This window comes from Dendropsophus ebraccatus, chromosome 2, assembly GCF_027789765.1.
Source record: "Dendropsophus ebraccatus isolate aDenEbr1 chromosome 2, aDenEbr1.pat, whole genome shotgun sequence".
Taxonomy (NCBI): Eukaryota; Metazoa; Chordata; class Amphibia; order Anura; family Hylidae; genus Dendropsophus; species Dendropsophus ebraccatus.
The window spans coordinates 100502830-100530072 of NC_091455.1; the positions used below are offsets into that span (position 1 = coordinate 100502830).

General features: G+C 41.8%; 1 protein-coding gene across 1 annotated transcript in view; it reads left to right on the forward strand.

Annotated features, from left to right (window-relative positions):
• The window catches only part of PXDC1 (PX domain containing 1), a 52877-nt gene that overhangs the window by 17994 nt on the left and 7640 nt on the right, over positions 1 to 27243 (forward strand). Inside the window, exons 2-4 of the mRNA XM_069960213.1 lie at positions 2303 to 2394; positions 8772 to 8889; positions 18361 to 18472. Of these exons, the coding sequence (XP_069816314.1) occupies positions 2303 to 2394; positions 8772 to 8889; positions 18361 to 18472 (322 nt within the window). The remainder of the gene's footprint in view (positions 1 to 2302; positions 2395 to 8771; positions 8890 to 18360; positions 18473 to 27243) is intronic.

Here is a 27243-nt window from a genome sequence, read left to right on the forward strand (position 1 = left end):
TGGTATATTCTACCATTGTTTTCTACTGACTATAAGGTGGACCTCTTTTCTCTGTATCCCTGTCTGTGCCATAATGGATAAGGCTTATTGGCCTTGCACACTGTACGTATTTGTTTTCTCAGTGTCCTCATGTAACCATGAAGCTTTCTGCAATGTAATGTTTGAATCATGGTGTACTTTCTTTCAGTGGTCTCCTATATTTAGTGTCAGCGAAGTTGTTTTGTATTCCTTTCAGCAAGCCCATGCATGATTTAGAAAGCCGCAGGTCTTGGCTGTTGCCAAATGTATGATAATTAAACCTGCTTTATAACTTACTTCCAAGCTCCTGAATAATTCACACCGAGTCATCTATTCTTACACAAAAGGAGAGTGGGATGTTTTCACCAGAAATCAATGTAGAAATAGTTGCACATTTCTAGAGAAATTACTAGGGAGAAAACTAGCTTTTACAACAACTGACTGTCAAGAAAGAGGATTAGGAGGTTGTCTTTAAAGGAGAACCTGCCCCTGACATGTTACACTGCGGGCATCCTTATAATGCATTCCAAATAACATTGTCTTTATCAATACAGGAGACACCTTGTAAGCCATCCAATGTATGTACTGTATTGCTTTCTGTTTCTTTTCTCTTAAATGTTTTTAAAATAATGTTTCTGTACTAAATAATAAAGTATTATTTGATTCAATAATTTAATAGTATTGTCCAGCATTGTTTTGTTTATAGGACATATGCTTTTTCCTTCCCTTGTAACACTCTACTGAATTAATAATATTCAGAGTAGGGATGGTCCGAACCGAGTTCGGTTCGGGTTCGTACGAACCCAAACCCTTGGTAATGATTCCCGCTGTCTGCCCGCTCCGTGGAGCGAGCGGATCCAGCGGGAGGACCGCCTGGAAAACTGGGATACAGCCATAGCCATAGGCTTTATCCCAGTTTTCCAGGCATTACTCCCGCTAGACAGAGGGAATTTGCCACGGAGCGGGCAGACAGCGGGAATTTGCCGCCGAGCTTTTGGGTTCATACGAACCCGAACCTTGGGCAGGTTCGGACTATCCCTAATTCAGAGCTATTGAAGTGTCCTTTGCGCTCTGACCAGTGGAAAGTGAACAGAAAGTGCTGTGTCCCCTCCTTTTTTTCCTCCCTTCTTATATTGGGGAACACACAGTCTACATCCAGACTAAAGGCTGTATTATAGGGCACGAAGCAAGTGCTCTCGCTTTCCCCTCGTTCCCCGCTTGCTGCCTGTGCTATTACACAGACAGACAGCGAGCCGGGAGTAATGGGAGGGGCTGCAGGGAGCAGCAGTCCGGACGATGCTAAGATCATCTGGGCTGCCCATTGAAGTCAGCGGTGGTTTGCTGCCACTGCTTCTGTTACATGAGACAACGTGCAACAGGCCGTCGCTGACATGATTTTTCAACGTATTGAAAGACCACGATCAGCTGACATTGTGCCTGTTAGCTGATCCTGGTCTTTTACCATGTCCTGTTACACCAAACCATTATTGTCCTGTAATCGGCCAAGTACGGCTGATAATTGCTTGGTGTAATAGAGCCTTAAAAGGCTTGTTTACACAGGCTATTTATTGGCTGAAATACACTTGTTCCCAATAAAAGTGGCCTGTGCAAAAGGGGCAGCAGTCAGCCAATAAGAATGAGCCAGCAATATCAGCCACACAGGGCCCTGTGTAAACAGGGATGTGGAGCCAACAATGAAAAGTTGAGGGCCCCATGATTGAACAAACTGTGTGGTGGCTCAATAAATAAGCACCAATCAATGAGTGACGCTTATTATTGTGCCCTGTTGGCTTGTGTACTCACCTATAGCCCTGATATACAGTAGCTTGTTACTAGAGGCAACAGCTATTTCTCCCAATAACTCCATCAATATACGCACTCTCATGCATGCATGATTATTTTAATGAGGAGAGGGGAACAAATGACTGCCAGACACCTAGCTCCTGCAGGAACAAAGGTTGGATTATGTTGAAATCCAATATTGCAGATGCTACATTCCCACAACATCTGCCATTGGACGGACCCCCCCCCCCCCCTGCAATGTACATGAAGTACCAATTGTCTAAGAGCACTAAATGGTTCTGTTTTATGCTTGCTCAAATAATAATAAATAATATATTTAAAAAAAAAAAAAATCACTGTTTTCTAACCCCTGAGATATATTTTAATACCCCCGAATTTGAGAAGCTTTTGTTCTGCCAGAAGTTCCTGGGTGTATAGATGTAAATCGTTGACATGATTTCTTACTTTCTGGACTTATTATTTTGCATTTACTATCTTTTAGGACTCATCACAATTAAAGATTCTCATGAAATAGAGGCAAGACTCAATGAAGTGGAAAAACTGTTGAAGATTGTTATAAACATGCCTTGTAAAGTACGTATACTGCAAGTTAAGGAGTACTTATATGAAGGAAAAGCTGACATGATTTGTAACAATAATAATTAAAAAAAAAATTCTTATAGCATTACTGATAAACATGAACAAAGGAATACATAGGGGAAATTTATATTTTCACTTAAGACTTGGTTAAAGTTGAAGTAGCTAGACAATAAGAACTTTTATAGATATGAATAGAAAATAACAATTATAATAATATAAAAAAGTTAGACACTAGCAGCACATTTCTAGGCATATAGCTGCCCTGGTTTAGGATTAAGTTGCCTGGGTTATATAGGGGTTACCGCTATGCAAGCATTGTAGATGAAATTTGTGTGTAATAAATATTTCTTAAATGCTGTACATACAAAACAGTTTGTACATATAATATAAAAAGAATCAAGTACAGTAAACATTTACAAAATAAATTACAGACTGGTACAGAGGGTCAAAGGGTAATAACCCTCCTTATGGAGTACTCATTATAAAGATGTGTGGGGACTTACAAACCATTGCTGCTTCACTAAGAATACTGGGAAGAAGGATATGCAAAATAGCTCTCACACCTGTTGAGCAAAGAGATGTCCCTTCAAGTCAAGTCTCACTCAATCAAGGAGTCTTAGAACATTGAGTGAGACTTGAAGATTGAGTGAGACTTGACTTGAAGCTACAACTCTTTGCACAAGAGGGGTGAGATCTTTTTTGCATATCATTTCTTCCCAGGCTGGTACTGAGGAAGAGAAGGGTCTGATTGGTTGTGGTTGCATGTTCTTGTGATTAGAGATTACTTCTGGTGAGATGAGACAACCCTTTTATGTCATTACTAGTATTTTGAACTGAATTTCCCGGGCAATGGGCAGCCATTGAATAGGCTGACAGAGAGGAGAGGCATAGAAGGAAATGGGGAGACGTTCATTAAATGGGCAGCAGATTAGAGCTGGAATCAAAGGGCACAAGAGTAGTAGACGGCCACAGAGAGGATTGTTTCAGTAGTCTAGGAAGGAGATTATTAAAAGCATACACTAGCATTTTTATTAGCTCAAGAGTGAGGAAAGAGTAGATTCAAGAAATGTTTAGAAGTGGAGGAGGCAGGAGGTGTTAAACTTGGATGTGTGTTTGAAAGCCAGGGCAAAATGAAAACTGGGGAGGGTTTGGAGCCACTGACTTTGATTGATAGTTCTGGTGGGAGGTTGAATGACTTGAAAAAAAAGATGTTGAAGTCAGTTTTCTCCAACTTGAGTTTTAATAAGTGTGAAGAGAAAAAGGAGGCTGTAACTGAAATACTGTGAAATTCTGGATAACATAGGGTAATATCTGGGCCAAAGAGGTAGATTTGAGTTTCCTCATTGTAAGTGGTACCGAAATCCATGGTATTTTTTCAGATGTCCCAGAATAAATGTATAGATTAGGGGCCCCAGGACAGAGTCTTGAAGTACGCCATGACAAAGGGTGAGGGTACTATTACACGGAACGATAATCGGCCGAACTGGCCCGATTCGGCCGATTATCGCTCCGTGTAATAAATGCAACGATCAGCCGATGACAACGATCATCGGCTGATCGTTGATATAGGTTAGACCCTATTTTCGTCGGGCGCCGACCGCGCACCGCTGCGTGTAATAGCGGTGCGTGGCCGGCGACTAACGATATACATTACCCATCCACGTTCCAGGGCTGCTCCTGCCGTCCGCTTCTCCCGGGGTCCCCCGCGCGCTCTAGCTTTACAGAGGCCTGTCAGCTGAGCAGCTGACCGCGGCGGTCCCGGCCTGTGATTGGCTGAGCAGCCTACCAGCTGATAGGCCGCTGTGAAGCTAGAGCGCACACGGGACCCCGGGAGAAGCGGACGGCAGGAGCAGCGGACGGCAGGAGCAGCCCTGGAATGTGGATGGGTAATGTATGCCTGTTTAGCAAGGGCTGCAAGGACATCGGTAACGATGTCCTTGCAGCTCTTGTTAAGCGATTATCGGGCTGTGTAATAGGCCCAGTAAACGAGCAACGATCTAGCAGATCGCTGCTCGTTTACAGGTATTATCAGGCCCTGCTCGGCCCGTGTAATACCACCCTGAGACAAGAAGGTAGGAAGTAGTTGATGGTCTAGAAGGGGCAAGATTAATGTCCAGAGGCTTTGGCAGTTATCGGATTGTTGGTGCCTTTGGTGTGGGAGGCTTTAGTAGTGTGGTGGGATAGGTTTCATAGTTGTAAGTCTAAAGAAGAGGAAGACAGGTTGGAGATAGGTTAAAAAGAAGGGTTAGAGTTGGGTTGAATACAGTAGTAAGGTTGAGCATGGAATAGGGCCAAGTGCACAGGTGTTGAGATGTGATCTGGTGAGTAGGGAGGAGAACGTTTCACCAGTTTTGATATAGTGGGGTTGAAGGAGTTGTAGATGACAGTAATGCTTTAAAGAGTCACTGTCGTATTTTATTTTATTTTTATTTTTTTTTCAGAAATCAATAGTCCAGGCGATTTTAAGAAACTTGGGTTTTGGAAAGTGGGTTTATTAGCCAAATATGCCATTATCCGCATTTAAAAAGCCTTTTCCCCGGTCCCCTCCCCCCCTCCTTCCTCTTTTCCATTCACTGCAAAATATTAGAATTTTGTGACTTGTATCATTAGACGTACCCAGTCTGGTCTATAGAGAGGACAGGGGGGAGGAGGAAGGAGGGAGTTAGCCGACAGCAGAAAGCAGAGAACAAAGGGATTACAGGCAGGGAGCTGGGTGACAGCTGTAATCAGAGCTCAGAGAGGTCAGTGCTGACTGTCAGAGGAGATAGAGGGTGATGTATTTGTAGATTAACTCTTTGCTGTCCTGTTTTGGTGTTTTATTTAGCTCTCTCCATAGGAGAACAATGAAGACAGGGGGGAGAGCGTCAAACTGCTTTTTTTGATAAAAATGCATTTTTCGGCTAATAAACACAATTACAACATTTCTTAAAATCGCCTGTACTATTGATTTCTGCAAAAAAATATTTCATGACAGTGACACTTTAAGTATTGCCAGTTAAAGGGGGATGTCTTCATTTTTTAAAGTGAAAATTTCTGTGAAATTTAAAGGGGTTGGCCACTTTATAGTAAAATTGCTCAGTGTACAGTATTAGTAAGTGTACTCACTGTATATGTTTTGGTCCATAAGATTGCTTACATGGAGAACCATGTGACCATGCCCCGCCCCCCAGTGTCCACCACTGAGCCTGTATATGTCTATGGAGGGCACAGGGGACAGGGCCTGGTCACATGCTCCTCCATGTCAGCCATTTTGTGGACTGAAACAAAACAGAGCAGGGCAGCCCAGCCTGGTGAAGGGGAGTCTGATTTTAGCTCTATGAGGTACACAGGGAGCTGCTGTCAGTATATACAGTGAGTACACTTACTAATATTTTGTACTGACCTATTTTACATTAAAGTGGCCAACCCCTTTAACCAGATCATATGGTTCTCAGGCTTTGTTCACACTACCACCAGGGCTTCTGCTATAAACAGTAACCATGATGACAGTGCTGACCCATTTACAGAGAGATACCAACAGAGCATGACAGATCTCATTGCCTTATAATGCGGTTTGTCAGGTTCTGTCATAGTATCCGTGATTTTAAAGTGACAGTGCAGCATGCAGCGCTGTTCTTTCCAGTAAATCTGATGGCACTGCAGATGAAGGCTCCATACAGATCCTCTGTTGTAGTGTAAATGCATCTTTAGGGTCCTTTTTCACAATATGGGGCCATGTATCGACACAGATGAGTGCTGATCAGCTAGAGCGGCTTCCAGTGCTTTCATAAAGCATATTACATCGCTTGGCTGGGCCACACAAGCAATGCGTGCATGTGGCCATTTAAATATATTGTTATCGGCTGCACATCTCCTTTTTACACAGACAGATGTGCGACTGATAGCGATAAACTTTACAAACGACGAGTGGGCTGATGTCTAAAACTTTTACACGGGTCAATAATCAGCCTGTGTAAAATGGCCTTTACATTAGGGTTAGCTTACAAAAACACAGTTTTTGAAATTGCTATTAGGTTCTGAAAATAGCAGAACCTCCCTAATCCCTCTAGAACAGATTAGTAGCTGCCAACATCTGGGCAGCCACTAGTAGGGGGGCTGAGAGCGCCTGCGATACTGTTTAGGGAGCTCTGGTCTGAATGAATTATACAAAACATTATCTGTCCCACAAAAAACATTGATACATTTGTACTATCTTCTAAACATGTGAGTCTGTAATATTCAGTTTTTTTCCTAAATATTTTTTTTTAAGTACTGTATTGCCCCCCAAAAGTTATACAAATCACCAATATACACTTATTACAGGAAATGCTTATAAAGTGCTTTTTTCCCTGCACTTACTACTTCATCAAGGCTTCACTTCCTGGATAACATGGTGATGTCACAACCTGACTCCCAGAGCTGTGCGGGCTGTGGCTGCTGGAGAGGATGATGGTAGGGGGATGCTCGGTGTCCCCCCAGTGCCCTGTGTCACTCAGTGTCCCCCTGCCATCATCCTCTCCAGCAGCCACAGCCCGCACAGCTCTGGGAGTCTGACATCACCATGTTATCCAGGAAGTGAAGCCTTGATGCAGTAGTAAGTGCAGGGTTAAAAAGCACTTTATAAGCATTTCCCATAATAAGTGTATATTGGTTATTTGTATAAATTTCGGGGGAAATTCAATACTTTAATCAAAATTTTCACCAGACTTCTCCTTTAAATAGACACTCTAGGCAAATCTGGTATATGTGGTATACCTACTCCACAGCCTGAGGGTGTGTTTAACACAGGCATTGTCTCCTTTTTAACCAATAATTTGCATTCATTGATAGATTATAGACATTTTTGATAAAATCTATGAATTAATGTAAATTATTAGTTCTGTTAATAAAACGGTATTAAGCAAACAGGGTATGTTTAACAGTGTATTCTGGGGAAAAATACATTTTTATATGCTACCCTGTATGCGAAAAATAAAGACATATACTCACCTCCCTGTTTCCCAACAGCTGCCACTGTCAAATCCCCAGTCCCCACTGCGTTTCTCTTCTTCCTTCCAATGCCATTTTTTCCTGCTCAGCCAAGCACTGGGCAGTGAGAGCAGTTCCTTCCTTTGCAAAATGTCATTTATTTTCAGTGCACAGGGAGGTATATAACAAAAATGTAATTGAACAAATAATAAATAGTGGTAATACATGTAGAAACCACATGGTTAACATATTAAACAGTTAAAGGAGAAGTCCAGCGAAAACTTTTATGAAAGTATTGTATTGCCCCCAAAAGTTATACAAATCACCAATATACAGTGGTGCCTTGGATTATGAGCATAATTTGTTCCGGGACCGTGCTTTTAATCCAAATCCACTCTTAAACCAAAGCAAATTTTCCCATAAGAAATCATAGAAGTGCAGACAATTGGTTCCACACCCCAAAAATAATGATTTATTATTCTGAATAACATGTAAAAAAAAATGAAACAAACATTCAGAAACAGCAGAATATGTAATATTATAAGTTACTGTACAGTAATGGAGAGGATGGGAAACAAAAGGGCTGACAGATACTGCAGGGAGTATGAAGGAATGAGCAGGGCCGATGTGGGCACATACATGCAGCGCTCTCTGTCCGGGGAGAGAGGGGTTACAGCTATAGAGAGACCTCCTCAGTCCTGTCCCCTGATGCAAGCCCCAGCCTGAAGTGGATCTTCTATGATTTGTTGAGTGAGGGAGACTTCCTGGGCCAAAGTACAGTGCTGTAGGCCACGCTGTGCAGACCATGCCCCTCCTCCACTCGCGCTCCCACCTAGTACAGGAAGCTCTTAAACCAAAGCAATACTCTTAAACCAAGTCACAATTTAGAAAAACTGTGAGCCCTTAAACCAAAACCCTCTTAATCAACGTTACTCTTAAACCAAGGTACCACTGTACACTCATTATGGGAAACACTTATAAAGGGCTTTTTTCGCTGCACTTACTACTGCATCAAGGCTTCACTTCCTGGATAAAATGGTGATGTCACGACCCGACTCCCAGAGCTGTGTGGGCTGTGGCTGCTGGAGAGGATGATGGCAGGGGGACACTGAGGGAGACAGGGCACTGGAGGGACACTGAGCATCCCTCTGCCATCATCCTCTCCAGTTAGCTAATGCGTCTAGAAATGAGCTTTCTTGTGGAGACTGGAATATGTAAGTGGCTGCTTCTGTGTTGGGTTTGTCCTGAACTGCTCTTGTGCTTATATAATATATGCATTTAATAGGCATCTACGCCTTGGCAAAGATCCTGCAGTAATATGCAGCTAAACAATGGTAATACATAGCAGATGTGCATAGACATTCCTCCAGAACAATGCTTCTTATTCAATATGATAATAAGCTCTTGTCTCAATTCTCTTTCAGTATTCCAGGTCTGAGGTTGTCCTCACTTTCTTTGAGAGATCTCCGCTGGACCAGGTGTTAAAAAATGATAATGTGCACAAGATACAGCCAAGCTTCCAGAGCCCTATAAAAATTTCTGGTAAGCTGTTGATTTTACACCTTAACTGGTAGTGTGTTACTGTCATAGCCGCCTTAGAATATAGCTCTCTTACCAATCTGCATAGGTCAGGCCATGTTAAGTTTCGTTAAAAAAAAAAAAAAAATCATTCATAAATTATTTTCTATTACACTATTAGGGACATCGGTCAGTTACCAAAAGTGGAAAGGAGATACAAAGAGGGTGCAGTACATCCATGTATTACTATGACAGCCCATTCATTTTAATGGTCACTAAGTCCTGCACAGAAGGTGTTAAAGCTCAGAATATTGATCAAACTGAGTTAAGATTGGACTCAACATTTTGGCCATTAAAGGGGTTGTCTAGCGAAAATCTTTTTCTTTCAAATCAACTGGTGTCAGCAGAGAGCATGGTGTCAGACCGAAAATAAAACATTTCCTTCAGGACATACAGCAGCTAATAAGTATAGGAAGACTGGTGATTTTTTAATAGAAGTAAATTACAAATCTATATAACTTTCTGACAATAGGTGATTTGAAAGAAAAATATTTTCGCTGGACAACCCCTTTAAATTAAAGTCAATGGTTCTGCAGTGGAACTGAATGTATTCCTTAGACATATGCAAATGTACACCTATACTAATATATTCTTCTACTTAATTTAATTGTCATATTGCAAAGTTACATTGAAAAACATAACTGACTATGCTTTTTTGATACAGTTAAGGTAAAGGTATTACCTTAAAGTAGCCAAACGTAATGCCAAAAGAATAATGTGGGCATATGACCATATACTGTACATTGACAGAGTTTACTGGTGTATATTTGTACATATCGAAAGGCTTTGTATAGATGTTATTTCTGGAAGAGTTGAATATGTTATGGGCTGTGTAATACTGACACCTACTGGCTAAGTATATTATCTATATTACACACCAGACCTATTGAAAATAAAAACTGTGATGCACGGTTGAGGTCAGACAATGGGAGAAATTTTAATACCTGTAAATTTTACTAAGGATTTTGCAGTGGTACATACATAGAGGGGGCTAACCCTGATAAAATGTACCTTTTAATACATCACATAAAAAAAGTCATTGGCTTAGTTATACTACTTTCTACATAGTAGACAGTCTGTAAATGTGCCAGATTCATCACTGTGGCGCAGGCTTTTTCATACATCTTTTATACATCTCTGATGGCCTCAAGTGAAGTCTCATCCTTGAGACACTTTTCATTTTTTGACTATAAGCAGATTGTGTGCTTTTTTTTGCTTATTCCTGCTTTATTTTATATTGATTCCATACTCAAGATTTAGACACCATCCCACCACCTCGATTTGCATTTTAAGAAAACAAAAGACCTAATTTCCATGATGCAACATTTCTGCCTCTTGTTATGCTTGTCCAATAGAAAATTTGTGGCACCTTTTGATAAACTTTGTATGAATGAGGAGTCCTTTAAGTAAAAGGCATGTCTTTGAGTTTATAATAGTTTGGTGTACTGTAGATCAGACATGGCTGCAGTGCTCTTTATTGAATTCAGTATTACATTCTCTTGTTTTTAATCGATATACAAATATTTGTATTTAGTGCAAAAATTCTAAGTTGCAGCCATGGGCATTCAAACCAGGGATGTGGGGTAGATAAGCCGCATGTATATACAATGTATCAAATGATTTAAATATAAATCACATGAAAATACATGCAAACGATGATTGACTCATAGGGGGATACACAAAATAAACCCCACAAGGAGCAGGAGATATCTGTACAACAAATGTATATGTGCAAATAAAGCTACAATTCAGATTGTAAACAATGGCACTGGGCACACATGTATAAGGACCATACAGCACAGGGACTACAGCATATAAAAAGTGTATATACTCTATATACACTACATTCTATATACACTTTTAAATGCTGTAGTCCCTGTACTGTATGGTTCTTATACATGTGTGCCCAGTGCCATTGTTTACAATCTAATCTTTAGCCGCCCGCTGCAGCCATAGCTCAGCGGCTGATGACGTGGCCGCGTCATCAGCCGCTGAGCCGCGATTGGCCGAGCACAGTTATGCTCAGCCAATCGCGGGTGAGCAGCTGATGACACGGCCGGCACCCGGGAAGATCGGAGGTGTTCGGGCCGGCCGGCCGAAGATGACGTTTAGCACAAGATGGCGGACGCGTTTCGGCATGGATCAGGTATGTATAATGCACTACACTTCCGGGTACACGGGTGGGGGTGGTGGGACACGGGGAAGGGGGCCATTCACAGACATAACATACATTACAAAGTTGTATAACTTTGTAATGTGTGTTATTCTGTGAATAATTTTTTACCGCTGCACTACCCCTTTAAGGGGAAAAAAATATGAATTAAGCGGAGCTTGAATCCTCGCCCCTCCACACCCCCGCCCCCCTGGCGTACTGGTCGAAAATGGGCCAGATGCGAATTATTTATTCGCAAAACGGGCATTTGCGAATAAATTTATTCGCATCTGGCCCATTTCCGACAAAAAATACACCTTTTTGCGTTGATACATCTCCCCCATAGTCTTCTCCCAGAGAGAAAACACCACATTGATGACAGAGGTTACTGCTCGCTACTTATGGCTTCTCCTTCTACTTCTTCTCTATAGTACACGGGATATCTTCATATTACACTGCTGCTCATATACAGTCATCCAGCATCCAGGAAGAGAACAGCACAGATCTCCCCCCCACAATGGGCTCTTCCAGCTCAAAAATAAACTGCCAAATAGTGACTTTTCACCGACCATCCCTATCTAGTAGGGCCAGTGCTTTATTACTGGTATATGGAGGAAATGCTTCCCCCTTTTTAACTAAATGTATATGAGAAAATGTTTTTGTTTTGTTTTTTTATAAATAAGAACATTTAGAAAATTCATATGAAAATTCAGTTATAAAAATGTTAAAAGATTTTTTTTTTTAAGCTGGAGTCTGTACATTTTGTACAAAACTTGCTCCGACTTCGACTTCACAGCCCTGATTCAAAGATTGTCCAAAGTGTCTAAAATAATTAGCTCTTCTTTTGTCAGTGAACCCTTAGGCCTTATGCACACGTCCCGTAATTTACGGATCCGAGTTAGTGCACATTGATGTCTATTGGGCTATTCACACTATCAGTAGCAGAAATGGATGAAAATCTATCCTGAAAAAAAAAGGACATGTCCTAGTGCGGACCCATTTTTTTTGCGGATCCTCTCATTGAAATCAATTGGTTACGGATTGTTTACGGATTGTTACATGTTGGCATCCGTATTTCTGCAAAAAAATACGGATGAAGTGCGTTGAAAAGCAATGAGTAGTAAAAAAAATTGAATTACGGAAATACGGATGGAATACGGATGTCCAATCCATAATTTCTCACGGGTTGTTTCAGGACCAAAAAAAAAAATACTGAACGTGTGCATAAGGCCAAACACTAGGTGCTATGAATCAGTGTGAATAGCGGTGCTGTTTGGTTTTACCACTAGATGGCACTACATATTCATTAAATTATATACCTCTCTAGTGAATAGCATAGTAAAACAAAGATTGGTCTAAAGAACCAGCTGTCACTGCTGCATCCCTTGATAAAGGTTGCTCACCGAAACGTGCGTTGGGGTGGGGGCAACTGTCCGGCTGGCACATCACCCACATTTGGGTAAGATAATGTATTGTGTATGATTATGTTTTCTATGATGGAGTTGTTTTAAGGGTTGATCTACGGTAATTTACCGATGAATTATATTGTACCCCTGACCTTCCCTCCACATATTGCCTGACAGCAGCACCCCTCATGTGTATGTTTTCTTTGTTGGTTTTAATGTATTTTTCAGTCGCAGTCCACTGTATGATTTTCTATGTATGTCTTTTATGCAATAAAGTATTTTTTTTGTATGGCAAATTAGTTATGGAGGTTCAGTTGTCTTTCTATAGGTTTGATCTCAGAGAGTCAGCAAAGGTGTCTAGGGAACATTTAAAGAGTCACTGTCGTATTTTTTTTTTTTTGCAGAAATCAATAGTCCAGGCGATTTTAAGAAACTTTGTAATTGGGTTTATTAGCCAAATCTGCAATTATCTGCATGTAAAAAGCCTTTTCCCAGGTCCCCCCCTCCCTCCTCTTTTTCATCCACTCTGAAAAATCTGAAAATTGTGACTTGTTGCAGGAGACGTCCCCTGTCTGCTCTAGGGAGAGGGGAGGGGGGAGGAGGAAGGAGGGAGTTAGCCGGCAGCAGAAAGCAGAGAACAGAGGATTACAGGCACGGAGCTGGGTGACAGCTGTAATCTGAGCTCAGACAGGTCAGTGGTGACTGTCAGGGCTCGTTCCCACTGAGGAAAGGTAGCGGAATTCCGCGACGGAATTGTCCGCCGCGGAATGCCGTTAGCCTCCCGCTCATAATGGGAGTCTATGGGAGGCGCGCGCTCCTGCCCTGTCCGCGCTGAAGAAGGAACATGTTCATTCTTCAGCGCGGACAGGGCAGGAGCGCGCGCCTCCCATAGACTCCCATTATGAGCGGGAGGCTAACGGCATTCCGCGGCGGACAATTCCGTCGCGGAATTCCGCTACCTTTCCTCAGTGGGAACGAGCCCTTACAGGAGATATCCCGTGAGGGATTTGTAGATTAACTCTTTGTTGTCCTGTTTTGGTCTTTTCTTGAGCTCTCTCCATAGGAGAACAATGAAGACAGGGGGAGAGCTTCAAACTGCTTTTTCATGATAAAAATGCATTTTTCGGATAATAAACCCAATTACAAAGTTTCTTAAAATCGCCTGGACTATTGATTTCTGCAAAAAAAAAAATCACGACAGTGACACTTTAATGTTTGGAAATAATGAAAACATAGGAAGTGTAACTTGACGATTCTTAGCTACAACACTCTGGATTCCAGACTCTGTACAAAAAGACACATTTTTAATCAACTATTGACATCTGCACAGAGACATGTTTACAGGGCTTCAGGTATCACCATATTGTAACACAGCATTTCTACCTACAATGATACTGTGCTGAAATCATGTTGGCCTGCTCTGATAAGTGCTAAATTTTGTAACTCAGCTGCTTCTAGGAATTCTTTGTGACAGGATTGTCACCTGGTTGTCAGATTCTTCAGCAGAAAATTTCTGTAGTTAGAGTCCTTGTACACTACAGAAATCAGGCGGATGAGCTTTGGTGGTTTCCTTGCACTCGACCCCCTGCTCCTGCTTGAAGATCTGCCCGTCCCATAGGCTCCATTCTGTTCAGGCAGATTCTGCCATCCGCCCTAAACAGAATTCACTTGTCAATTCTTTGGATGGATCTCGGATTCTACCGGACTATAGAATGGAGCCTATGGGACAGGCAGATGTTCAAGGGAAAGCGTTCACTAAGTCTGCCAGAGCTTATCTGCACGATTTCCGTAGTGTGCAAGGGCCCTTATACAGAATCTATAACTATGTATTTCTACATCACTGGGTAGATTTGGTAGTGAGATTCAATGAGCCAAACTTCTGACCTCCAAACAGTTTGCTCAAGAGATAGTAATAACTATTGCTAAGTTACTGATGTAACATGAAGCTTTGATAATAAATATTCAGCAAGCGGTAGATTTAATATATTAAAGTGCGTGTTTGGGGGTTAAATTTTTTTTATATTTTGCTAGGGTTGGTGCTATAAAAATAATAAAAGATATTATACCCATCTGCCTTGATCTCCCATAGCTGCGGTTCAGAAATGCTGCCAAATCATTGGCAACAGTGGTGTCCCACCTCGGTGATGGATTGGCTGAGCAGTGCAGTTCTTGTTGGGACATTACATGGGAATGAGAAGCTGTCTAAACATATCTAAGTTCTTTCTTTAAGTCCTGACACCCCTGTGATTTCCTCTGAAACACAGATGAATTTATTGTGCCTACTATGCACAGGAAATATGCATATAAAATGGGAAAGGATGGGGGTGGGGGAAATTTATTAAGAGCGGCATTTCACACATTAGTCCTAAAGCAAATGTGTCATGAAAAAATGACCTATTGTTCGTAGGAAGCCCATCACTAGTTTCGGGCAGCATGAAATACTGACAAGCACCCTTATCACATTGATATGGCTCACTCTGAATGGTGTAGTATTCATAGTTTTAAGATGAGCCAGGAGCAGAAATCCGACTCATTGATGTGGTCACTGGCCCTGATAGACAGATCACACACAGAGAGCTCTGTTAATCAGGCCAACAGGGACCACCCTGATGACTAATGCTGCTTTTAGATGGAACGATTATTGTTCGAATTTGCGCAATAACGATAGGATTTGAACGATAATCGTACGTGTAAATGCTGCGAACGATCAAGCAACAAGCAATAAATCGTTCATTTTGATCTTTTGACATGTTCTTAAATTGTCATTCGTCGTTCGCAAAAAAATCGTAGATCGTTCCGTCTAAACAGTCGTTCACCGATTTAACCTATGTGTGAGATAGGCTTAAGCGATCTCAAAACGTTTTTTTCCGTACGATGTATCGTTCCGTCTAAACGCTGATCGTTATAAAAAATACATTGTTCATTCAAAATCGTTAATCGTGCGATCAGGCGAATTATTGCTCCGTCTAAAAGCACCATAAGAGTCTCCCTCCTTGCTGAAGTTACAATATGGTTCCTCTGAAACAGCTCTGCCATTTGGAGAGATTCATATATCATTGTGATAAGGGAGCCTGTCAGTGTTTCATGCTGCCCATTGTACGAGCAGAATGAACCTATTGACTTGTTTCCTTTAAATCAAGTTTTTATGTTCAACATATTTTTTTTTAACAATTTGGGGTGATGTTTTTCTTATTTTCTATTTTACTATCTATATAATAAAGTAATGCTGAAATGTTGCTATGGCTATGGCTGTATCCCAGTTTTCCAGGCGGTCCTCAGGCTGTATCCACCCTCTCCTCGGAGCAGGCATACAGCGGGAATCAGACGCCGAGAGTTCAGGTTCATACGAACCCGAACCTCGGCAGGTTCACTCATCTCTACTGGCTACTAGATTTAAAGGAGTATTCCCCTCTCAACTAAGGTAGTTAAACATGTAGGGCATGTCAAGATAAATATTTTTGCAAATACAATTACTAAAGGCAATATTCCACATAACGATTATTGGCCATATTCGGCCGCTACGTCTGATAATTGTCCCGTGGAATAAAAAGCAGCGATCAGCCGACATCGTTCATGACGGCTGATCGTGGCAGTTATTTGTTTTTCAACATGTTGAAAGACATACGACTCATACAGCAACGATCTGCTGCCTCCGCTCCATGGCATAGGAGCGGCGGCAGCAGACTGCTGTTATATGCTATGGACTGTCCGGACGATCTAGCGACCACTCGGGCAGCCCCCCCACAGCTCCCCCTGGCCCCTGGACTCACCTGCTTGTTGCTGCCGCGTGGAATAGCGGCATCAGTGAGCGGGGAACGAGGAGCAAACGAGCGCTGACAGCGTTTGTTTGCTCCTCTCCGTCGGCCCGTGGAATAGGGGCTGTAGCAAACTTGCCCCTTCTCCTGAAATGCAAGCTCTCTACTATTGTTGACAGCTCGTTGTCTAGGTTACTGATCACCACTCTGCTCTAAAAGCAGTGGTCTGGCTGCTATATAGCCATAGTGTGCTTTTATATTTATCTAGCAGCTAGACCACTGCTTTTACAGGGGAGCTGTGGTTGGTAACCTGTCAACAAAGGCAGTGAACAAAAGAAATGGCAGCATTTGTACATAGTATATGAGGTTATACACAGTTGAGTCACATTATTATGACCATTTTTTCTTCATTATAACATTGACAGTGTGTAGTATCTCATGAAGGAAGTCTTGTGTCATGAACTGGCTTGGTGTATATAAGAAAGGGAATGTTTTTGTGGCATTCTCTGGGCCCACTCATTCATGTAGATGGCACTTTCTACCGATTTGGGTATGAATCCTTGCGGATGTCATACACCCATACATGCTGATTAAAGGCCCTATTCCACGGAACGATTATCGTTCGTATTCGGCCGATATCGGCCGCTACGGACGATAATCGTCCGGTGGAATAGAGTGCAACGATCAGCCGACATCGTTCATGTCGGCTGATCGTTGCAGTCGCTTGTTTTTCAACATGTTGAAAAACAAGCAACTGATATAGCAGCGATCTGCTGCCGTCGCTCCGTTGAATAGGAGCATCGGCAGCAGACGCTGCTATATCCTATGGGCTGCCCGGACGATCAGCGATCCCCCGGGCAGCCCCCCCCGCAGCTCCCCGCCGCCCCCTCCCGCACTCACCCGCTCGCTGCAGCCTCGTTGAATAGTGGCGACAGCCAGCGGGGAACGAGGAGCAAACGAGCCCTGAGAGCGCTCGTTTGCTCCTCTAAACAACCTGTGGAATAGGGGCATAAGGCTTCCAAGCACTATCCCAGACGAGAACCCAATGAACATCTGTGGGACCACCTCATTGGTTGTGTTCCCCTACGAACAGAATGTTTCCCAACATTTTATACATGATTCTGAATTGGTTTCCTATTTTCACTCTTCAAATACACCTGAGCTATTTCACGTTAGCAATTTTCCTTTATTCTGACAAACCAACAATCTTGTAGACATACTTATGTATAAATTGCCTTGTATCTGAGTACTATAAAATGATTCCTATTTTCCAACTCAGATAATAGGAAGAAGGTTGTTTGTTATAATGGGAAGCCAGCTGGAAAAGAACCCTTATATGTCTTACGTATACGTATGGAGACTAGGGAGTCAGAAAGCAGAACGCCTAGAAAATTGCTGTTGTTGCCCAACTAGTTGATTAGATCAGACTGGTCACAGCAGTGGTCTAATAGGCCACAAGGGCTACAATTGTTTGTCTGTTCTGGGTAAAATGTAATATGTTACACATAGAGATGGGTGAACTAGGGCTGCATGGAAACCATGGATATAGTCCTAGGAGACCTATGGCTGTATCCATGTTTTCCATGGATTTTCATGTCTTTTCCAGGCAGTGGGATTCAGATGTGGGTTTAGCCGAACTCATCTCTAGTTACGGATTATACCAGGATACACAATGAAATTACATGGCTCATGACACCCTCTACTCTAGTAGTGTAAGTGATAAAAAGTCACCTATTTTGTACATTTTCCCTGACATTGTAAACTTGTGCTTCTGCGGTACTGTAGGAGGCCAAGAAGCTACTTTCAGTTCAGAAAAGTGATACTTGGGAATGGTGGACACTTGTTTATCTTGGTTAAGCTAGTCAGTGTATTAAGCCTTCCCTACTTTAAATCTAGCAACATTTATCATGATAGAAGCTAATTCCATAGCACATGAGAGGCAATAGCAGCATAAATTCAGGGTAGAGGAGAGGTAGAGTAGAAAGGAGCCCAGTTGCCTCTCTGGTATGTAAAAGCATAGCATGTATAAAATCATAATAATAGCACATTGCAATACAACGTGTGATAAAGAAGTCTCACCTAACTATTGTTGTGACACCTCATTCCTTTTGTTTTGTTTCAGAAATCATGCGTTCCAATGGGTTTTGTTTAGCAAATACAGAAACAATAGTCATTGATCACAGTCTTCCACACGTGAAAGATCCCGACTTGGATGTAGACTCTACAGATAATTTGTGAGTATACAACATACTGTTTATAGTAATAAAACATATTCTCATTTTGGTGATCTGGCCAGGGTATCTTTTTATGGCGAGCCCACACGTTTCAAAGCATAGTCAAAAAATGCTAGTCATTACTTTCTATTACTATACAATATTGAAAACATTTCTGTTGTCACTAACTTCCAGAAAGATCCCTGTCTCTCCTCTTAACAAAGATACATATTGAAGGACTCCAGTCCTGTATATTTCATAATTAGATCATTTTACATCAGAATCTTTGGGGAAAATCACAGTCATTATTGTATCATTGTGCAGACACGTATCCATGCTCTGGGGATAAGTCGCTACAGTGTTTACAGTTTACATCATTATTATTTTTCTTTTTAAGCATATTAAATCTGATTTAACAAACTCAGTACCTGTACTTGTCCACACCTATGGATTTCTGAAGTACTGCTTGCACACTCAACACCTGTGTATACTTGTGTATACCTTAACATGGCTGGCCAGTACTGGGTACACACTTGGTACCTGTGTATGTCCATACCTAAATATTCCTGATCATCTTTGGTTGCACTTGCGATACCTGTAAATATCCATACCTTAACCTTGCCAGTCCAATCAGTACTGCACGCACAATCAGTACCTGTGTATGTCCATACTCAAACATTGCGGGACAGTACTGCATAGTACTTCATGTGTATGTCCAGATTTAAACATTGGTGATCAGTACTACATGTACACACTGGCTGTTTGTGTTCTGCTGTTTTAAAGGGTAATCCAATAGAAACCACAGTATTATCTCAATCATAGAATAAGCTTCACTGAACAGAGTAGTAATAAATGATTAAAAAATAACTTTTAATTAGATCAATAGATATAATATCCAGTCATAATCTGCCCAAGAAACATGCAATGTAACAGACTAGTAAGCATAAGATTCTTACCTCTCACAGATGATAGTAAAGAAGGAATGTTCTGGGTAAGTATAGGATGTGCATCACCTTGAATCTAGGAACGCGTGTAGAGATGATGGCTCCAATGTTGGTGGCCGGAGGGCTTGACTCCTTTAAGAGTAGCTAAGGACGCAATAATAATAATAATCCAATCAAGTAGCTGGTCCCTGACACTGCCCTATTATGCTCTCAATATCTTTCTCCTCCAGACAGAGCTCTGGCCCTAAAAAGGGCGACTCCATCACTTTCACCCTAGGGTCCCTATTAACACTAATATACGCGGTGCACCGTGCACATTGCAGGAGATGCCATACACAACATTTACACCTTACATGCAGCATCCCTCCCTTATTTGCTATCTGATTTATAAGGCACTTATTTTTTTATAATCCCCTGAAGAATTCCCTAGCGGGATATGGCCACCGTGTATATTAGGGTTTACTAGGGACCCTAGGGTGAGATTGATGGATTCGCCCTTTTTAGGGCCAGAGGTCTGTCTGGAGGAGAAAGATATTAAGGGCATATGAGGGCAGTGTCAGGGACTAGCTGCTCGACTGGATTATTATTATTATTATTATCTCTCAAAGGAGTGAAGCCCTCCGGCCACCAATATTGGAGCCATCATCTCTACACATATTCCTAAATTCTAGATGATGCACATCCTATACTTACCCAAAACATTCCTTCTTTACCATCATCTGTAAGGAGAAAGAATCTTATGCTTCTTAGCCTGTTACACCGTATTGGATATTTTATCTATGGATAAAGTTACTTTTTAATCATTTATTCTTGCTGTATTAAAGGGCTAGACTATGACAGTGGCAAGACAGCCTGGTATGAGATTCTGATCTAAGCTAAATCTGGTTTAGCCGCCAAACTATAATGATAAATATCATGTGGCAGACAGGGGAAGATTACCATAGAAGCTAGACGCACTTGCTTTAGAAGTGATTTGTGTCTGGTACCATTCTTGATGAGACCTCTCATCACTCCAAGCATTACTAGCTTAATATTATTCCTTACACCTGCTGGCTGTCTGATTACAATATAGCACGTTGATTAGTGTAATTACTTTTTAGCACAACTTGCTACAAAGCAGGGTTGTGTGCCTCACACAGCAGGGGATATGGCAGTACTCTGCGCCAGTGGCACCAGATCAACAACAGGTCACCTCTGTCATGCACTCGGGACATTCTTTAAATGTTATTCGACTCCTTGACATCATACTAAGCATTTCTGCACAAAGTGAACTTGAGTTGGGTCCGGAGAGAATGTGTTTACTTGGCCACTGTGCAAAATTAAATCATTTGATCATGGAGTTACTGTAGAGTAGGTGCCAACATGTCCTCAGCATGCTACCCCATTACGCATTTTGGCACTTGAATACTTAAAGGAAGTTATTTCTTATGTTTTCTTGTTCCAGTGCTATAACCTTTCACATGCTGTGTATGCCTATAAAATTACCTTTTATTTCCTCACTAATTTTGCAGCAGGAATGTTGTGAAAGATCGCTGGTATTTAGACATTGTGTGAAATTGTTAAAGGGTTTCTCCACTTTGAAAATTCCTACTGGTTAGAAGGGCCCAAATAGGCTGCCAATAAATATTGCTCAGGCATGGCACCAGAGAACAGGTGGGATTGCCTTAAAGGGGTTAGCAAAACATGGCCACTTTCTTACGGAAACAGCACCCCTCTTTTCCTAAGTTTGGGGGTGGTTTTGCTCAGTTCTATTGAAGTGAATACAGCTGAGGACAGGTGTGGTGCTGTTTTTGCAAGAAAGTGGCTGTTTTTTTTTTTTAATACTGCATAAACCTTCAAGTAGGAGATGCTGAGCCAGGACAGGCGGAGGACATGTTTGGGGTTTGCCACAATCTAAGACCAAGAGATCAGCTGTGCACAGTCAATCAACTGAAAAGCTCTGGCAGTGGCCAGGAAGAGCACAAAGGGCATGGACCTGCATTTTTTTGGCTTTGAAGAAGCAGACATTTTTAACCTTGTGGTCTTTTTACCCTGGAGAAAAAACAACACGTTACCTTTTTTTGGTTTGGTGCAAATAGCAAATGTATATAGTTTGATTATAACGCAACAAGGGCTGCGCAGACATCTCTGAAGTGATAAACCGCTCAGCCAAGACAGGACAGCACCGCGGCCAGTGATTTGTTAAGTGGTTTAGAGACAGGACCAGAAGTGAGAGGTGCAGCAGCGGTGACAGCAGAATCCCACATACAAGGCTGGAGGACACTGGGGGAGCCTGGACAGTTAAGTAATAGCTTTATTATTTTATACACAATATCATCAGACTTTGTCTGTGCTACCTATTACATGTAGCAATGTATGGTCTACAGCCGATGATTTTTACACTTGCAAAAAGACAACAATCATCAGATTGGTTCTTCTGATGATCGTTGTCTTTATTACACAGAGCGATATCGGCCTGATTCATAATAGGGCCCTTAGCCATGTACTTACGATCAGTGGAGGTCTGAACACCCAACACCAACTGATCAAAATTTATCAAAACTTTTGACATGTCCCTGTGACATAAGGATGTGTTGGGAGATTTATCTTATCGTTTAAAAGAAAAAAATAATTGCTTGTCATTCACTAAACTAGTTCTTAAGTGATTTATCATGTAAAGGACCCTAAGGGCCATATTACACTCTGCTTGATCGGTGCATGTTTGCTGAGCCTATTACACAGCTCCTTTATCATGCAGCATGGGCTGTACAGACATCGTTAGCTATGTCCTTGCTGTATATAGTAAATATTAAACTGTATACATTACCTCTGCCTGCTCCCCGATGGCTGCAGCTGATGGCTGCAGTGCTTTTGACCCAAAAGACATCATGTACCGAATTTGCCATTTTTAGTGACATTTTTATGAAAAAAATGTCCAGTCTGATTTCAACAGTTTTGCACAGGTACTCCAGGGACCCTACTGTTACGGCACAGATTATCAAGGGGTCAAAAGAGGTAAACCTCTACTGGCTGCAGTAACAAAGTGACCAAGGTCCCTTCAGCATTTCTCCTGCCATGAGCATCTGCTGTACAAGAAATTGCAACATAGCTCTATGAAGGGGCAGGGAGGAGGCTGTGCAGGGAGGAACTGCTTAAGCACACCAGAGTTGTGAATACTGATGTAGAAGAGCCAGTTGTACTAACATCTCCGTCCTTAACCCCTTCATGTCTACAATATGTTCCTAATGCACATGCCCCTTATAAATATGTTCCTGCAGTGAAGGGGCTTTTTTTAATGTGTGCGGGGCCACTCCAGTGTGAGCGGTCCGGCACACATCAGTGTCCCTGGAGCCGGATTTAATGACAGGCAGCTGCGTGACTGTGGCTGCCTGTCATTCCCTTAAACACCGCTATCTATAGCAATCGCAGCTTTTAAGGAAGTCAGTGACAGGATAAGCAAAAGAACACTGCAGAGACACCATCACATGTCTCGACGTCAGTGAACTAGCTAGATCTTCCCTCTGGGAAGGAACAGCCAAGCCAAAGGCGTTCTCCAGTCAAGGAAACCACCTCAGCAAGGTATCCATCCACAGACAGCTGTTTCGGGGTTTTTGCCCCTCATCAGTGTGGAGTAGGTTTTGGCTAGTGGGAGCAATGACTAGTAAGTGCATGCAAAAGGACGCTGGTTGACCTCAGGGAGATCAACCAAAACACCGCAGAGACACCATCACGTGTCTCAACGTCAGTGTATTCTAGAACATTCTGGGAAATCAAATATGCAAAAGAACACTGCAGAGACACCATCACATGTCTCGACGTCAGTGAAATAGGCAAACCTTCCCTCCGGGAAGGAACAACCAAGCCAAAGGATAAGCACCTGTCACTGACTGAGCAGGACCCCTGTGCTGCAGGGGTCTCGATCACTTTCCCTGACAAGTGAAGGAGAAACACCCACCTCAGTCCTGTTGGATCGGTCATCTGCTGATAGTATCTGCCCTCAGGCTCTATGAGAAGATCCCCGATAGTACTGATCAATGCTATGCAGTGGCATAGCATTGATCAGTATATGCAATCCAATGATTGCATATGTAACTGTAAAAAAAGATAGTAAAAAGAAGTGTAAAAAAAGGTTTTTAAAAATACTAAAAAAAACCTCTTTAAAATAAATTAAAGTTTAACCCCCTAGCGACCCATGACGTACCTGGTACGTCATGGTGCCGCTGGGGGAGTTCAGAGAGGAGTCCCGCCGGGACCCTGTTCTGAACGGCGCCACTCCCGGCTGTGATCTGCCGGGGATCGCCTCTATTAGCCGGCGCGGGTCCCGTGGCCGCGCCGGGTAATTAAGCACTTCAATGCAGCTGTCATACCTGACAGCTGCACTGAAGTGCTTTATACTTCATATCCCTGGTGTCTAGTGGGTCGGATCTCCCCCCCGATATCCATTCTTCTGCCTGTGCCAGGCCTCAGCGTCGCAATGACTCTGATCCCGGCTTGGCAATGTATCACCGATCTAATCGATCTTTGCTGTGTATATACACAGCATTGATCTCTATGAGAGATCAGTGCTGTGTATATACAAGTCTCCCAGGGGGACTTCTAGTTAATGTAAAAAAAAAAAAAAAAAAAAAAAAGTAAAAAAGTGTTTTTATTAATAAAAAATCCCCTCCCCTAAAAAAGTCCAAATCACCCCCTTTTTCCCATTTTATAAATATAAATAAATAAACAAATAAATAAACATATTTAGTATCACCGCGCACGTAATCGCCCGAACTATTAAATTATCAAATTCCTGATCTCGCACGGTAAACGGCATAAGCGCAAAAAAATCACAAAGTGCAAAATTGCGCATTTTTGGTTGCATCAAATCCAGAAAAAATTTAATAAAAAGTGATCAAAAAGTCGCATATGCGCAAACAAGGTACCGATAGAAAGTAAACATCATGGCGCACTGCCCCATAGACCAAAGAATAAAAGCGCTATTAGCATGGGAATAGAGCGATTTTAAGGAACATATGTTTGTTAACAATGGTTGGAATTTTTTAAAAGCCATCAGATAAAATAAAAGTTATACATGTTACATATCAATGTAATCGTAACAACTTGAGGAACATGCATAACTGGTCAGTTTTACCCCAGGGCAAACGGCGTAAATGGAAAAAAACTCCCCGAAATCCAAACAAATTCAGTTTTTTGACAGCGCAAATGATTTTTTTCCTGTTTCGCAGCATTTTTTATGGAAAAATAATGCCTGTCATTGCAAAGTACAATTGGTTTCGCAAAAAATAAGGGCTCATATGGGTCTCACGGTGAAAAAATGCAAGCGCTATGGACTTTTAATCATAAAGTGGAAAAAGCAAAAGTGCAAAAACGAAAATTGGCTTTGACCTTAAGGGGTTAAATTACCTCCTTTCCTATTATTAAAAAAAAATTAAGTTAAATAAACATATTATATATTGTGTGGAATTTTTCAGTTTATTAAGATATACCAATATTGTTCCCGCATGGTGAACGGCGTAAACGAAAAGAGGGCAAAATTTTTTAATTTTTAATATATTAAATATTTAATATATTGAGGAAAAATACAAATAGCAATCTTTTACACCAATATAATATTTTCTTTTACACCAATATAATATTAAAAACTAGAGATCATAATACAAAAAATGACACCCTAACCAGCCCTATAAGTGGAAAAATAAAAGCGTTATGGCTCTCAGAAGGCGAGGAGAGCGCTGCTTTATTGTGATCTGGACATCCGTGCATCAATGACCTTCGGTCATGAAGGGGTTCAGCATGGCCTGTCACTGTTTTGATATTTTCTTAGATGTGAAAACCCCTCCAGTCTCTTTTTTTAGTTTACTAAACATAAATCAAGACAATGAACTTATAAAAATGCACTCCTCTGTATTCTGAGTGACATAAATGGGGAAATACAGTAAATATACTGTACCATTCATTATGTATTTGCATTTTGTCATTTGTAAAAACCCTCTCTGTGGCCTATGGTTTTTTCCTCATCAGTACCAAGATAGCACATGATTTACAGAAGTCTTTGTTCCTGTTCTTTATCCTGCTTGTCTTGCATGTTTTTATCCTGAAACAGCATGATGTCTTGTGCTACTGTTGCTTTAGCTTCTTCTTGTTGCCTGACTGGTAGCAAACTTTAGTTCATGAAGAAACTAAACCTAAAGTTACAGAACTAATTATTAACACATTACTCAGCAATCTAAATCTATTTTTTAAAAATAAGAAAAAGGCTTAAAAAGTTGAGGAAAAAAATTCACCAATCTGTACTCACCTTATAGCCACTCTTATGGCCCTATTCCACGGGCCGTCTAGAGGAGCAAACGAGCGCTCTCAGCGCTCGTTTGCTCCTCGTTCCCCGCTTGCTGCCGCCACTATTCAACCCGGCTGCAGCGAGCAGGTGGGTGCGAGAGGGGCGGCGGGGGGCTGCCCGGGGGATTGCTAATCGTCCGGGCAGCCTATAGGATACAGCAGCACCTGCTGCTGATGCTCCTATTCAACAGAGCGACGGCAGCTGATCGTTGCTATATCAGTCGCTTGTTTTTCAACATGTTGAAAAACAAGTGACTGCAACGGTCAGCCGACATGAACGATGTCGGCTGATCGTTACACTCTATTCCACGGGACGATTAACGTCCGTAGCGGCCGATATCGGCCTTTAGTGTTGCCATTCCGACAGTTTCCTGATCCCCCATCAGTCTTTACTTTTTGCTTTCTCTTTACTCAGGACAACCCCTAAAAGTGTCCTAAAAAAACATATGTTGCAGAGAAAAGTAAAACCTTTTGATTGGTTGGGGTCTGAATGTTCAAACCCCCAATCATTAGATGTAGCCACAAGGAAAACATTTTCTACATTCTGGTAGCATAGACAAATATATGAAAGGTACCAGGTGTCTCCTTGACCTAACAGCTGTCTAACAGTGTCAGCAGTTTCCAACATAAATGCCATCTGACTATAACACCACAGGCCAACCACTTTCTAGGAACCAGGTATCCATTGTGCCTATAAAAACAGACATATCAAAGTTATTGATCCGGAGATACAGCCAAGGAGAGATCACAGTGCGCTCCACTGCCCAGACAGCCAAAGATACAACCCTTTGGCTTCATACAATGTAAGGCTATGTTCACACGTAGTAAGAGACAGGCCTGTCACGGAACGGCTGGTGTCAGAGAAGATCATCCCAGCTGGTACTGCAGTATAAATAGCTGCATGTTCATTGAATAGCGGCCGCAGAAAACTGACATGTCAGTTTCTTTCTGCGCCACTAGGGATCCCGGCCGGAGTGTATACTATGTGTGTTCCTTAGAAGGCAACGGCCGTGATTATTACAAAACTTGTAGTGTGAACATAGCCTAATGTTAGAGTTTATTGACAGCAGGGGAGAGACAAACTGCTGCTCCCTCTCTCATCAGCTGGATCTCTGGATCTTAGTGGGTCTTGGTAGTGAGACCCACTGTGACCGATAACTTTTGCCATATCTGATGACATATTAAAAGTTATTTTAAATGTTAGTAACTCTTTATTTTCTTTACATTTCTGCGGAAGTTATGTTAAAAAAAGAAAAAAAATCAATAACAAGCTAAAATTAGTCAGCCAATACAGTCAGTGAGGACACAAGACAGACGATAAGTCATAGTAAAGTTTAAAAAAAACATCTGGTTAAACCTGTTTTCTTGTAGTGTTGATCTCTGACCTCTCTTTAAGATTCTTATGTAATAGCAGAGCTTATAGATTGGAGTTGCCCGAGCGACATACTTACATAACTCATAAAGTGAAGCTCTCACAGTGTTGCTCACTCAAAAACCAGTGCATCAGCAGAAAGGAAAGCCAGAGTATAAGGA